Genomic DNA, 16,540 nt, shown 5'->3' on the forward strand with positions numbered 1-16,540 from the left:
GAAATTCTGCTTTGAGTGCAAATCAGCTCATTTGAATCCAGTGCAATTTTTCACAAGGTTGCTACTTGTGGTGTCATCACTGGGATATTTATATGTTTCTGTCCATGGGAACACAAGCAACATTTTTAAAAAGCTTTCACTTTCATGTTACAGTGGAAGACTCTTAAAAGAGGCCACTATCCTTATATGAGACACTGTCTTCCTACCCTATTCCCCCCCCCCCCCCAGCAAGGGTCCCAAACCCCTGGTGGAAGACCAACACCTTTAAAATAAGGTCTTCCACCAGTATTTTCCGCTGACCCCCCTCCCAACCCCAGATTTGTCTCCAAAGTATAAATCCATAAAGAAGGCAGGAGTGATGCCCACTTGCTCTTAATCTAGCAGGTAGAGGTGCCATCTTGAAAAATGGTGTTGCCTGATCCCTAGCAGTTTAAAAGAATATACCACTAGGGTCAAGAAATGCCAGTTTTCAGGATAGTGCCACCAGGCCAGGATCACTGACAATTTAGGGGTAAGTCTGGAGTCACAGGGGGTGGTTGAAGGGGATCTAGGGAGCAAGATTTTTGTTTTTAAGTAGACGAATAGTCTAATGGTTAGGACAACAGGCTGAGAAGCAGGATTTCCTTGTGAAGAGACAAGTCACTTAACCCTCCATGTTTCAGATACAAGCTAAGGGGCCTTTTACTAAGATGCAGGGGGGCAACATTTCCAAGGGCCTGACCTCCAAAGGGAGCTTGGTGCCGGGGTCTGTCTCGCTCCTGCTCCTGACAGGACCTAAGTGATCATGTTAATGCAATCACCCGGGTCCCGAAGGTAGAAGAGAGACAGACCCTAGAGCCGGACCCCCATAGAGACCGGGGAGGAGCAGACACAGTTGAATTTGGAGCCTCTGGTTTGGCTGGCAGGGGTCTCCAAGCCCCACCAACAGAATCCTTCCCTCCAGCACTGTTCTCATTACCTGCCCTGCTTCTGCTCACATCGCACGTACTTGGGTTTGATGAAACTGAGCACGAGCGACAGAAGGAGAAGCAGCTGTACTGGGCAGGCAATGCGGCAGAGAACAGTGATAGAGGGAAGACTTCTGCTGGCAGTGCTTGGGGGACCCCCACCAGCCAAGGTATGTGCAGTTGCAGTGGGGGGAGGGGCAGGGAGGTGGGGCAAAATGTGCCCTTCCCCACTTTGGGCTCCGGCTCCCCCAATCTGGCCTGGCTATCAGGCTTATTTTCGAAAGAGAAGGGCGCCCATCTTTTGACACAAATTGCAAGATGGGCGTCCTTCTCCCAGGGTCGCCCAAATCGGCATAATTGAAAGCCGATTTTGGGCGTCCTCAACTGCTGCTCCATGACAGCAGTATGCAGTTCCCACAGGTCCCTGGAGCAGTTTTAGTAGGTACTGCAGTGCACTTCAGGCAGGCAGACCCAGGCCCATCCCCCCTACCTGTTACACTGGTGGGGGTAAATGTCAGCCCTCCAAAACCCACCACAAACCCACTGTACCCACATCTAGGTGCCCCCCTTCACTCCTAAGAGCTATGGTAGTGGTGTACAGTTGTGGGGAGTGGACCTGGGGGGGAGTTGGGGGGCTCAGCACACAAGGTAAGGGAGTTATGCACCTGGGAGCTTTTTCTGAAGGCCACTGCAGTGCCCCATAGAGTGCCCAGTTGGTGTCCTGGCATGTGAGGGGGGCCAGTGCACTATGAATGCTGGCTCCTCCCACGACCTAATGGCTTGGATTTGGTCGTTTCTGAGATGGGCGTCCTTGTTATCGCCGAAACTCTGGGACGACCATCTCTAAGGTCAACCTAAATGTTGAGATTTGGGTGTCTCCGACTGTATTATCGAAACGAAAGATGGACGCCCATCTTATTTCGATAATACAGGTTTCCTCGCCCCTTCGCGGGGACGCCCTGCGAGGACGTCCTCAGGAAAACTTGGCCGCCCCATTCGATTATGCCCCTCCAAGTGGTGTCAGGGAGAGTGGCAGCAGTGGTAGCGGCGTCCTGGGGGGAGTGGTGTCCTGGGGGGGGGGGGGGAGCAGCAGCAGTGGCAGTCCTGCCCTGGACCCAGCTCATCTCTTGGCAGCCCTGTTAAGATGTGATACGTGAAATGTTCCCGCATGCTAAGCCCATTTCTAGCGTGTCCATAAAATAGGGCATTTTGTTGTTGTTTTTTTTATTTGTGGAGTATGTGCTAATGTTGTCATTAGTGCACAGCAACTGCAAATAATTAATGCAGGAGCCCTTACTGCCTCCTATTTAGGAAGCCTAAGGGGCTCCCGCGTTAACCCTGCATTATTCAGTTAGTACTTCCATACCCATTCTCTGCCCCAGACATGCACCTTCCAAAAATTTAAAAAAAATACCGCACACAAAAAGGGAATATCACTGGAAAACACTTTAGTGTGTCCTGTAATAAGCCTTTTTCAGCATGCTAAGTCCAAATTAGGTACAGATCCCTACAAAATGTAGTTGCAGTTCCTGGTACTAAGCGCTATCCTAGAAACAGCGCCTAACTATGCACTGTGGATATCCTGAAAATACAACTAAGTGTTGGGTCTCCAGGACAGGCTTGGGAAGCCCTGAATTTGGGGTAGGCCAGGCACCCCAGCCAATCAGGTTTTCAGGATACCCACAATGAATATTCATGAGAGAGATTTGCATGCACTGCCTCCACTACATATAAATCTATCTCATGAATATTTATTATGGATATGTTGAAAACCTGACTGGCTGGGATGCCTCTAGGACCAGGTTTGGGAACCACTGGGGTAGGCTTTGAGCTCGCAAGGCATCCATTTTGCTGGCCCATTCCCAGTAATTCCTAAGAATGTTGACTCACCACTACCCACTAGCTTGCTCCACACCTTTTAACTTAGAACAGTTTCTCATATTTTATTTAACTGCATATAGAACCCAGACCTCATGGTGGGAGGGGGTCAGAGCCCGAGGTTGGGGGCACATTTTGACCCCCGCCAGCCAAACCAGGGGTCCGGATGAAATTTGCGGGGGCCCAGGCCCCCATGGCCCCCCGTAGCTACGCCCCTGATAGAACCTGCCTTCAGTTTAGCAACCCATCTATTTATCCCAATGGACTCTGTACTACCCATCTCGTCCCCGTCTATATATCTGCAGTTGGCCCCTCGGCTACACAATAAGCTATATAGTAGGAAAAGCATTAGCATCATATCTATGTTATTTGAGTATTCTAATGCACAAAGAAAGAGACCTTTTTGTCCAGCCTCTGGCCAGATTTTTGTGCCTCGAACAGGCCTGTTCCTGTGCGTATTCCCACTCTGTTATCTTTTCTTGGGATAAGCTCATTTTTCTTTTTCAATCTATTGATAAATTTTGGGGGTTTAGGAAAACGATTAAAAATTGTTATTTTTAAAACTGCCTAGTTATCTGTTATTGATTTTATGATTTATTTATGGATTATCAGAGGAGATAAAGGTAGAGGGCCTATATGGGAACAAGAAGGCAACAGAGCCTCAAGACCAGAGGAAACAAAAGTTATTTATGGGAGGATCCAACATGGCCCATGTTTCAGCTACACATTTGCTATTGCAGAAGGATGCAAGACTATAAGCATCACTTATGGAGGCTATCATTAAACGACCCCTGACGCATGCTTTCAGCTGAAACACGGGCCGTGTTGGGTCCTCCCATAAACAAATCTTGCTTCCTCCAATCTTGAGGCTCCGCCTTCTCAAGATGGGCCCACTACACTTTATCACCTCTGATGCATGATTTGTGTTGCTGTTTCCCTCTAGTTTATTCACTCATTATTTATGGATTATATCAGTTTTGAAGTCTGGTTTTGATATTTATATGTTTATTTGATTATGTTTGTCTTAATATAACCTATTCTGGGCTTTACCTGGAGGACATGCTAAATATTGAAAAAATATATAAATACTTATTAGGTATTCCATTGGTATCATATCTCTGTTATTTAAATGTTGTCTATTATGGAATTGTTTGTATTGTAATGACGTGGAGGGGCATTTTCGAACGGGGAAGACCATCTCTAAGGGCGCCCAACTATAAGGACGGTGCCACGAAGGGGCAGGGCAATATGTATTATCAAAACAAGATGGACTTCCATCTTTTTTTCGATAATACGGTCGGGGTTGCCCAAATCTTGACATTTAGGTCGACATTAGAGATGGTCATCCTCAATTTTTGGCGATAATGGAAATCAAAGACGTCTATCTCAAAAACGTCCAAATCCAAGCCCTTTGGTCATGGGAGGAGCAAGCATTTGTAGTGCACTGGTCCCCCTCACATGCCAGGACACCAACCGGGCTCCCTAGGGGGCACTGCAGTGGACTTCAGAAATTGCTCCCAGGTGCATAGCTCCCTTACCTTGGGTGCTGAGCCCCACAACCCCCCCCCCCCCAGGTCCGCCTGCCTGAAGTACACTGCACCCACTACAATTGCTCCAGGGACCTGTATACTGCTGCGAAGGACCTGAGTATGGCATTTGAGGCTGGCAAAAAAGTATTTTTAAACTTGTTTTTTATGGTGGGAGGGGGTTAGTGACCACTGGGGGAGTAAGGGGAGGTCATCCCCGTTTCCCTCCGGTGGTCATCTGGTCAGTTCGGGCGCCTTTTTGAGGCTTGGTTGTGAAAAAAAATGGACCAAGTAAAGTCGGCCAAGTGCTCGTCAGGGATGCCCTTCTTTTTTCTATTATTGGCTGAGGACGACCACCTCCTAATCACGCCCCAGTCCCTTCGCTACCCTGCCGACACACCCCCATGAACTTTGGTCGTCCCCGCGACAGAAAGCAGTCGAGGGTGTAAAAAAATTGGCTTTTGATTATGCCAATTTGGACGACCTTGCGAGAAGGACGCCCATCTCCTGATTTGTGTCGAAGGATGGGCGTCCTTCTCTTTCGAAAATAAGCGTGATATTTATTTTATGTATTTATTTGGATTTACCTTTTTCAGTAGTAGCTCAAGGTGAGTTACATTCAGGTACACTGGGTATTTCCCTGTCCCTGGAGGGCTCACAGTCTATGCTTATAAACCTAGGGCACTGGAGGGTTAAGTGACTTGCCCAAGATCACAAGGAGCAGCAGTGGGATTTGAACCTGGCACTTCTGGATGTCAAGATTGGTGCTCTAACCACTAGGCCACTCCTCCACTCATTATATTTCTGTTATATGATTGTTCTGCAGTGCTGCTAAATGTATATATTTCTCATACTGTGTCATATTAGTCCTATTATTAGGGTTCAATTTGTTATTTCCAATTTTAGCTCATTCATTGTATTTATATTTGGTCATTTTCCTATTCTTATATTATCAACAAAATTGTACGTTTATGTTAAACTGTACCTGCTCTACACTGCTTGGGTGAATTGCTTCATAAAGGTTAATAAATCCCAATAAATAAGTAAATAAATACTATTGTAACACTAGACAGTCCAGAAATGTCATCAATACACAATAACTCCACCTCACTGAGATGCAGGATTTTTGGTGGAAGGGGTTGCAAAAGCAGGCCCACAAAATCTTTTTTTTGTACGCCAGTTTCACAAAATTGCACATTAATGAGCTGCTTTGCATGAATTTACATTACAGTAGCTTATTAATTTAAATACTGCAAACAGCATTTTGTAAAGTCAGTGCAAAAGTGTGCTTTGTGTGAAAGATTCTGAAAAGCGCTGGAAAGTTATCTATTTTTGCATGTTTCGGTGCATTTTGTTTTCTTCCATATAAGCACAATTCTGCAAAGCGACTGTGCAGTAAACCAGCCCTCTTAAGTGCTTCCAAAACCCAGATCAAAATAAGATGGTACGTGCATATATGTTTATGTTGCTTTCCTAGACAACAAATTTGTAAAGAAAATTAAGCTTAATAATAGAATGAGCTTCTGATAAATACATACCTTAACCAGGCTTCTCTTCAAAGAGGTGTGAGTGCTACTTGTTAAAAAGTAGCTGACAATTTTATTCAAAAAAGAAAAAGCATCTTTCTAGAATTACTTTGGACCTTGGAAAACAGTCCCCCTTTTTTTGTCATTCTCTCTTCGAAGCAACTCCATGGAGTCATGTGTCCAACATGCAAGATTTTATTATGGTTACATTTTCAGCCCAGCTAGAAGTAGTACATCCCAAGCAGTCTGCATAAAAGGAATAATGACCGCTACAGGAAGATGGCCACTGAATGCATTCTCAGCTGCTTTAAGACACGTTTTTGAAAAGTTAAAATATCACAGTTCAACCCCGACTCCCCTACACACACACACGCACACAAAAAGTGATGTGAGGGAACACAGTGGGGCTCATTTTCAAAGCACTTAGACATACAAAGTTCCATAGGTTATTATGTAACTGTATAAATCTACCTCTTGTGTCCTTGCACAAAAAGTAACATCTCATAAGAAACTGTTACACATTTAACAGCAAAGATAAACATTATGGTTCACAGTACTTATTTTTAAAAAAATCAGTACTAAATTACTTTGAAGCACTGTGGCTGCTACACAAGAAGTTACCAGTGGCCCTGATGCTCAAAACTCTGGCGCTGTACTGAACGCCAGAAAAATAGCGCTGGAACAGTATGCCTCAACAACTCCCTAATGCTCGATGCTAATGAGATGCAAACATAAGTGCGCTCATAGCATTCAGTCTTAGGGAGTTGTTTAGACGTTAGAAGGAGGATGGTGCCAGACACATGCGTTCAATAGTTGTGCGCTAAGCCCAGAACGCCCGAGGGGAGGAGGGAAGGAGGAGGAGGTGCCGGTTTCCAGTTGGTGAAATACCTTTATCGCTGGTGCATATTCTGAAGCACACATTGGTTTCTGTTTTGTGCACCTATAAATATAAGCCTTTTAATTTAATTTTTTTTTTACTTTGGAACGCTTATATTTAAATGCAGTAAACAGATGCCAATGTATGCTTTCACTTTTGGATGTGCTCTGACTCACACACATTTGTTTATCACAACCAGCGCTTGGGCTTGCATGGACGTCCTTCTGCTTCCAAAACCAATCAAAACTGGCAGATTTGAAAGAAAGAGTCAAGAGGAATCCTCTCTTCAAACGCCCTAATGCCTGCTCCGAGTTGGCGTTATTTTCTGCAGAGGTAAGGCGGCTTTGCTTTGTGCGCTGTATTCTGAGCATTGGGAGGGAACAGGAAATGACCCCATTTACATCCATTTGACTACATTAACATTGCATTTGTGCTAATCCATGGTGCACTTGTTTCCTACGCTACAGCCTTCCGATCATTCTGCGCTAGTTAATGCAGGCGCTAATCTGGTACTAATGGCCTCCACCGCCCATGTTTGCTTCGGAGCATCGGGGCCAGAAGGAGCAGAGCCAGGGCTGAGAATGGAACCAAATCTCCTGTTTGGACAGTGCAGAGCACAGACTTTGAAAGACATCAGATTGGTTCCTTCATATAAATGCTTATTAGCCCTGATATAACAAGACACCTTCTTCCATCCCAGACAGATATGGGTGATGTCTACAATGAGTTAGGGCACATCATTGCTACCTACTGTTTGGGATCTTGCAACCCAGACTGGTCACTGTGGTACACAGGATTCTAGACTCAATGGGCCTTGGTCTGACTCACTTCGGCTTTTCTTATGCTCTTATCTGGTTCAAAAGTGAAATCTGAGTTTCCTATGACAAAGTAATACAGACAGTAGATAGCCCCAGGGTAGCTGGCTGCTATGTAGCCTGTGTCACTCAGTACTAGGATCCCATAAAAGAAATGAGCAGGGCATTGATCAAAGTGGATAATTTCAACTTTCAATCTTCAGCTTGCTGTGCAGTCTAAATGAGGGCCTCCAAAAGTGGAGTTACTGGGAAACACTATCCCACCACCTGCAAAGCCTACAAGAGTGCTTTTTCTGTTTCTGGGATTACAGCAAATGTAAATACAGGCAGCAGGAGTCATAAAAAGGGCCCATTTCCTCAAACCCCAGGCATTTTCTGAAAGGGGGGTGGGTGGGAAGGAGGAACAGTCCATCAGGATGTCAATACGTTTGACAATCAGTCTGTACAGCAGATGTATGCAACTAGTTACAATACTACAATCATTATTTCTATACCGATATGTAATAAAGATGATAACATCTCTCATGTTTAAGGGTTTGTTTAAGACATTCAGGCTCTTCTAGTCTTTATTCTTTGTAACTAGAGTTGGATGCTCTTTTTTTTTTTTTTAATTGCTTTAACTTTTAACAAGTAGAAACAAAAAGCCAAACCAACACGGGTAACCCCAAACAGAAAGGAATGGATGCAAACCAAAGGAAACTTTGTAACCTTTCAGAGGGGAAACAACAGTTTTCCAAGGATAAAGAATTAGAGAAGACAAAGGGATAAATGGAAACATAAAATAGAAACCTCTGAATCAGGGGAAATGGTTTATATGAGTGAAAACAACAGGAAAAAGCCGAGCCGAAAACAAACAAACAAACCCCCTGTGTAAAGAACCCAAGGCGCTCTTTGACACGCTTCTGTTGGTTTTCTTTTCATCAGTTCACTGACAGGCAGAGAAAACAAAACAGAAAAGAAATGAAACTCGGTCTGCAGTCTTCATCTCAGGGCTAGGAGGAGCACGCATGACATTTGCACAAGAGAAACAACAATCCCCCAGGTCCTCCTACCTGCATCTCCTGCGAAGTCGGCTGCTACTCCAGTGCCTGGATCCTCCCTGGGGTTTACAGAGATGGAGGTAAGAAAATGGACTTTCTCTTCTCAGTTTGGAGGGTCCTGGGGCGGTGAACTTTCAAGGGATCCAGCAGTTCAACGCCACTAGACCGTACGGGAAAACACACCTGACCTGTGTAAAAACCTCTGGGGCTGAAAATTGTTCCTGGTTGCTTTTGGTACCGAGCGGTGATTTTCCTGGCTATTCCCGTTGCTCCCACGGAGCATCTTACATAGAGGACGACTCGCTAATCTCTAGGTCAGTCACCTGCTGCCCCCCCAAGTCAGGGTCACACCGCCCAGCACCTCCTGCAGGGGTCGCTGCTGCTGAGCTGCTCAGGGTTTCCACTCCACCATGTGGCTTCTGCCCCTTCGCAGTTCATTGGCTGCAAATCTCGTCATTCAAATGCACTAAACTAGCGATGCCCTGGCTTCCCGGTGGCTCTAGTTTTACTCTCGTGCTCAGTGTCGCTTACTTTTTCGGGTTTAAGTCTTTCTTTTTTTCATTTATTGCAAATCAACTTCCTTGAAAGCAGTCCAATCCGTGCCTAACTCCATTGCTGCTGTTGTAGTGCCACCTGATCTTGCCTGGGTCCCCGAGATCCGCACTCTCTCTGTCTGTCTCGGAGGGGTCACCGGCTCAAGCCCACCCCTAACACCGGCCGGGACGTTGCCTTTCCTTTCAGCACCGTTTGCAGTGCCCGCTGCTCCGCCACCGATCCGGCACAAGCTCAGCACAGCTTTCGGGTTCCGCTGGGACAAGCGCAAAGTTTGAGCCGGGGGTGGCGCCTCTGGAGTGAAGGGCCGGAGGTCTCGGGGAGAGAGAGAGAGAGGGGCCGCCCTAAGCCCGCCTCCCCTGCACTTCGGCCCCTCCCAGGCTCCCAGCAGCAAAAAGTCCCCGAAGGAGGAGGCCAGGCCGATGGTTGATCATCAGACGATTGTACCGATCGAGCTAGCGGGAGCTCGGCCGAGTCCGGTTTCCTCGGCAGCATACAAGGCTGGAGACTGCCACCTGCAAAACCAGTGACACTTGGGGGATGCGACTGTCACTTTCTGGGCGACAGGCAACAGCTTACCAGCCGCCCCTTCCCAACCCCTCAAGCCCCTGCTTCACTTACCAACATCTGAAAGCTGTTACCGGGAGCAGATCGCCCTCCCTGGCCACCACAGCTGCAGCTGTAATGAGGAATAGTCTTGTTCCCAAATTAGAACGTTCTTAAATCCGAATGGCAGAAAAGGTGAACTTTTTAAATTAAATAAATGGCCATAAGGAATTTCTCCCTTAAGTAGAGAAGACTGGCAGCTTCTACAAACAGTAGGGGAAAAAAATCCAGAAAAGATTGCCCCATTGCACATTACTAAGATCTACCTTCCCAAGGCTGGTGGTATTATTCACTACCTGTTCTCCAGAGCCACAAAGTGTCCGGTTTTCAGGGTATCCCAAATGAACAGGTATATGAGTTATAGATATGCCTACATGAGAAGGTACAGTCTACATAGTAATACAGTAGATGACTGTACAAGATAAACTCATGACATAAGACATGATAGTCGATAACGGCAGAGAAAGACCTGTACAGTCCATCCAGTCTATCCAACAAGATAAATTCATATGTGCTACTTTATATGTATACCTGACCTTGATTTGTATCTGTTACTCTACAAAGAATAGAATTTTTTTCATTTTATTATAAGCATATACAAAATACTATTACAAAGCCTTTCATGATAAATCTCATTACAAACATCTCTAAAATATCTCTGGATCAATTTGACAACCAATAACTTGTATGGCTCTGTTATTTGTTCTAACTCATAAAGACACGTTCATGTATTATATGCTTCATTTCCTCCTGAGCCATTTCATTGTCAAAATCTTCTCTCTTAACTGTCACTATCCAGAGAAAACTAAACATACCCCTGTATTGAAATCTTCATATACCCTCAATTGTCCTTCAAACTGAAAACTGTAAATCACTGTGTTAATCCTGTTGTAATCAAGGCCATGACACTATAGCATTCAGACGGCCATTGCTACAATACCAGCACCACACATCTTCTTTTCAATTCTGTGACCACGAATCCTCTCACAGAGGTAAAGATTTTCAATCACATTCAATGATGCTTCTTCTAAACAGCTCTAAAAGGCTCTACACGTAGCTTGTGTTAAACCACAGGCGTCTTCAGGAGCCGTTCAATGTACCACCATAACGCAATGGTTGTTCTATCAATTACGATAAAAATAAATATGATAATAACATGCAGGGGTTAAGTATAACTCTCATATCATTAAATATACTAACTTGTAAATAGTGTGATTGCTCATACCTAAAATAGTTATGTTCTATTACTAAAGCCAATCCGGAGTTAGATGTCAGCTGATTCAGCGTCCAGTCCAGCGTTTTTTTAGTCACTTCATTTTTGCACAAGTCCGCGTCTGGGTTCCCTGAGGAAGAAATATGAAACGGGACCGTCGGAGTCTATACGCAGGACAGATTTGTTAAAAGATAAGTTATTTTGTGGTTTTGTTTGACTTTTTAGAGCTGGAACTAAGTGTGAATATAAGCATTTATAAATATAAGAAAATAAAAATAGACTTATTTTGGGGGGGGTTTCAGTCCATGATGACTTATTGTGCATGCAATTAATGAACAACATTCAATATTACAACATTCAATATTGCAGCACTTGTTGAGACTTTCCCCCCTCTTTTTCTTCTTTTTTCTGGACTAAGTTGGACTGCTTTGAGGTCCTTGTTTTTGATATAGACAACACCACGCTGCTTGTTTGGATTTGATTTTCATTTTGAATGGCAGATGTGTGAGATCTGAGTGTGATTTTCTATTACTAAAGCCGCCATGTCCATGATTAATTCTTTATGTAAAAATGATAGTCAGCCCCACATACAACTTTACTAGTTATTTTGCCCCTTCCTGGGGTATGTTGGTATATAAAGTATTGACGTCCAACGAACTAAAGTTATAGTCAAATCTTCTGGAATTATTATATCATTCAGTATACCTATCAAATGCGTAGAATCTCTTATATATGATGGAATTTCAGATACAAAATGTGGACGGGTGGCGCCGAGGTGGACCGGGGAGAGAGCCTGTTGTTAAACATTTACCAGCACACCACTGAGCACAGACCATAGAAATCTGCCTGGCACTGTCCTTGTTCTAAAACTTCTGAAGTTGTCATCCAAGCCCCTGAAAAACCCCACTACAGCCCATCTAAATCTGTTCAGCCAGATCAGGGCACAGACTGTAGACGGCTGCCCAGCACTAGCCTTATTCTCCAACTTCTGAAGTTGAATCTCTCCAGCCACGGTCAGGGCGCAGACCATAGAAGTCTGCCCAGCACTGCCTTTACTTCCTAATTACTGGTGTTGCCACCTAATCACTGCTAAGCTTCTTTGGATCCATCCCTTCTATACAGGATTCCTTTATGTTTATCCCTTTTATTTTTTAAATTCCATTACCATTTTCATCTCCACCACTTCTCATGGGAGGGCATTCCTGGTTTCTATTACCCTGTCCATGACAAAATACTTCCTGACATTATTCCTGACTTGGCTCCCCCCCCCCCCCTTTCATCTTCAGCTCTTATCCTCTAGTTCTACCACCTTCCCATTTCTGGAAAAGGTTTGTTTGTAGATTAATACCTTTAAAATATTTTAATGTCTGTCATAGCACCCGTTTCTCCTTTCCTCCAAGGTATACATGTTCAGGTCATCAAGTCTCTACTTATACATCTTGCTAGTTGCTACGCAAACCCCATACCATTTTCATCACTTTTATCTGAACCACCTCCCAGGGCTTAATTTGTGGACAAAAAGGGAGTGGAACTGGGAACAGGATGGGGAGGGGCCAGGACTAGGTGTGGCAACAACTGGAAGTGGGTGAGGCTAGTGCCAGAAGTGAACTTACTCCTACATGCACAATACTTCATGGATTAAAAGGAAACTGGTATGTACATAATACTTGGAAAATTAATATATTTAATTTTAAAATTGTTATTAAGGAATATCAGCATTCACACATTTGATACCATAGTGTGGCAGCTGGGTTGAAGGAGTACTTCCCTGGGGTCCAGGGCCACAGCTACTCACAGAGGTCTATCTATTCTTCCCACATCCTGGACATTGTCCTTCAGTTGACAGGAGGAGATGGGGACCTCTTCCTCCTCTATCTTTTTTCTTCTATCAGAACCATGCAGGACCCCCGTGGTGGGAATTTTAAAATACATTTATTTTACGGGAGAGGGGAGAGGATGTGCTCATATGTTGTTAAAAGTAATAGATTATGTGCAGTGGCATTGCTAGGACTGAATAGGCTCTAGGTGGGAAAATTAAGGTAAGCCCCTATAGTGAGGGGGAGGGGAATCCCCTTCATGGTCAGAGAATGGGGCAGGATGTTTGTGGTAGTTGTGAAAACTAAGGTGTATATGGGGCAGAGTGTATGAAAATGAATAGCAGGGCCAGGCTACATGTAGGGTCAGTGGGGGTACCTAGGAAAGTAAGAATGGCTCTGTTGTGGGTGAAATATCTGAAATGTGGAAGCAGGGGTTTGTATATGTCAAGGCACAGTCAATGTGTGGATGCGAGGTGTGTCAACGTGGGATAGCAAGGGCAGTGGTGCAGTAGGGGGAAGTGTGAGTAAGCAACCTAGGCGTGGAAGGTTGGAGGGGCCTAGTCTGGAAAGGGCTTCTAAGGTGTTTGTAGGGGGAGGGGGAAGTGCCTGAGGGGAGAGTGTAAGGAGGGGAGGGGAGGTGCCTGAGGTGGGTCCAGGGAGGAGAGTCCGAACATTCACACACTTTTTTATTTGGAAGATAGCAGCAACAAGTTTCTGGCATCTAGTGTGTTCTATTAAGACTAGCTCATAATCAACATACATCCATTAGAAGAAGAAGGTCTGTTTAGGCCGAAACACGACTCGTTTTGGAGTCTTGGATGCTGTAATAAAGATATTAATTTGGATATCGTCTGTTGCTGTTTCCTTTGTCACCCTCGCTATGTTTAACTCATTTGCTTGATTGCAAGGGTTACTGTTTTTCTGTTTTGTTGCTGTGCACTGTCTGGTTAACATGTGAACAACCTACCGCCTCAAATGCTCTCTCATTAATTTTTTCTAAGTAACTCCCAATGCAAACAGTGCACGACCTGAAGAAAATATTTTGAAAATGTCCTATATCTTGGGCACACTAGATATGGGCATAGCATGCAGAAAGTCCATTCTAGCAGGTGCTAAGCCCATTTCTTAGCACCCCTGAGTAGATGTGCCACTTGGTATAAAGAATTGAAGAAAATGCAATAATATAGCATTAAAGTAATGCAGGAAAAAAAAAAGAGAAAAAGACAAATGTATCAGTCCTCTACTGAAGGAAATCAAAGATTAGAAAGCTGGAGTAGACAACTGTTTGCAGCATGAAAGGGTTGTACTTTACGTTGTGTGTTTCATACATGAATGGTTTCATTGTTAAACCACTGAGAAAGGATGAGGGGTATATAAAACTTTTCATAAATAAGAACACAGCTGACTAAGCACAAAATATGGTATTCCAGCTACTCAATATCAACCTGATAGTGTGGAGGAGTGGCCTAGTGGTTAGGGTGGTGGACTTTGGAACTGAGTTCAATTCCCACTTCAGGCACAGGCAGCTCCTTGTGACTCTGGGCAAGTCACTTAACCCTCCATTGCCCCATGTAAGCCGCATTGAGCCTGCCATGAGTTGGAAAGTGCAGGGTACAAATGTAACAAAAATAAAATCTAGTTAAATCCTTCCCTTATTCTTGATAGCAAAGGACATTAATGACCTCCAAGACACCCCCCCCCCCCCCCCCCCACATGACAAAAGACTATAATTCTTAACTCACATTTACATAGGAATCCCAAAATAAATTCTCTAACAAAAGAAAATAACTCTAGGCAATTTTTTTTCACCTTCTCCACAAAAAAAAGGAAACAAAACAAGAACCTCTTTACAATACAAACGATAAAGAAGCCAGAAACAAATGTAACTGCTTTACTGTTCAGATGGATAGATGACTTTTCAAGAACCCCGGTGAGATGGAAAGTGTTTAAAGTGAGTTGATCATCTCCTCTCTTAGCTTCACTTTTAGTGCACATTTCTATGTCAGAAGGGAAAGATAATATCCATTAACTAGAAGCAGATTATTTTCATCTGAGAGCCAAAGAATCTACTGGAAATATTTTTTAAACAAGTCCATTGGTATGGAAGTGGGGTTTAAGGAAACTGGGAAATCTCAAATTTAAATGCCTTGCTTGATTTTCCATGTTTTTCCATTTATGGTGATTAAACTATCACCTTGAATCAGGATGGAGCTTTGCAAACCTGTCCTGGGTGTTGGATTATTTGTAGTAAATAATTAGCAGATTTTAGTACACACAGCTTCAGCTTTAGAAATGTTAATTTCTTTCTTCATCTCTCTCTCATTCACCCCTGAATAATTCACTGCTGAGTCACTTTAAAGTTGAAGTAACAAAACATCTGTTTACTCACAGTTTGTAGTTAGATTATAATCAGACAGGCTTATATATATATATATTACTATACATTTGTATTATCAGCTCCTTCCATGTGCTTAGATGGTAATGGATGCTCACACCACCATAGATCCTCTCAGGTTAGGAGAGAACATGAGCTCCATGTGCTCCATGTGCTGTGTCTGCTGCATCTGCTGTGTCTAACCCCCACAGGAAGTTACATAGCTGTGTGACCTCTCTAAGTAATTCACATCAGAGGTCACAGAGTAATCACAGAGAAATAATAGGTGACAGGCAATGCATGTAAAATACAATTACATTCCAACAAACCCCTTCTCATGCATAACTGTCATGCAATTATTTATTCATACAAAGTCCAAGCTTTATACGCAGATTCACAAAATGTTCTCTGGGTAACGGTTTGGTCATGATGTCAGCTGTCATCTCACTGGTGTGACAATAGTGTAGACTGATGACCCCTTCTTTCACCAACTCTCGCACGTTGTGGTATTTCGTTGCGATGTGCTTGGTGCGTGACTGAACCTTGTCATTCTGTGACAGTCGGATGCAGCTCTGATTATCTTCCATTATCTGGATTGGTCTCTGTTCAGCTATTCCGAAATCCAGCAAAAGTTTTTCAATCCACATCAGTTCTCTGCACGCTTCCGATACGGCCACGTATTCAGCTTCTGTAGAAGACAGACTCACAATACTTTGTTTATGACTGGCCCATGAAATTTGTACATTTCCATACATAAACACATATCCACTTGTGGATTTATAATCAGAATGATCCCCTGCCCAATCTGAATCACAGTAACATATTAGTTTTGGATTACTATTGGCTGAAATCTTTAATTTACAATCAATGGTACCCTTTAAATACCTTACCATCCTTTTAACTGCAGTCCAATCTGATTTGGTAGGTGAGCTGACCCTTCTGCTCAAAATTCCTACTGCATTTGCTATATCAGCCCTGTATGTGGTAGCTAGATATAAAAGCTTACCTATGGCTGATCTATATTGGATGTTATCTGGTAAAGGTTCTCTTACTGTTTCATCCTTCAGAAAATCAGTGATCATGGGAGTGCTTACAACTTGGGCATCTTGCATACCTAAACTTTCAATAAGCTCATTTATTTTCTGCTTCTGGCTTAGAAGATAAGAACCATCATTTTGTTTCTCAATTTCTATACCAAGATAGTATGACACATTACCCAGTTCTTTTATCTCAACATTGAGGTTTAAACACTTTACAATGTCCTTGTACTCTTGCTCACTTTTGCTTGCAATGAGCAGATCATCAACAAAAGCTAAAATGTATGCATATTGTCCATTTCTGCACCTAGTGTACAAGCATTTGTCTGCTT

The 16,540-nt window shown here is 43.7% G+C and overlaps 1 protein-coding gene across 1 annotated transcript in view; it reads right to left on the bottom strand.

Moving 5' to 3' along the window:
* The window catches only part of WNT5B (Wnt family member 5B), a 269,199-nt gene extending 259,765 nt beyond the window's left edge, over positions 1-9,434 (bottom strand). The window contains 1 exon segment of the mRNA XM_030215576.1: positions 8,622-9,434. Coding sequence (XP_030071436.1) covers positions 8,622-8,627 — 6 coding nt within the window. The 5' untranslated portion in view covers positions 8,628-9,434.
* Between the last annotated feature and the right edge of the window lie 7,106 nt (positions 9,435-16,540).

This window comes from Microcaecilia unicolor, chromosome 9, assembly GCF_901765095.1.
Source record: "Microcaecilia unicolor chromosome 9, aMicUni1.1, whole genome shotgun sequence".
Classification (NCBI taxonomy): Eukaryota; Metazoa; Chordata; class Amphibia; order Gymnophiona; family Siphonopidae; genus Microcaecilia; species Microcaecilia unicolor.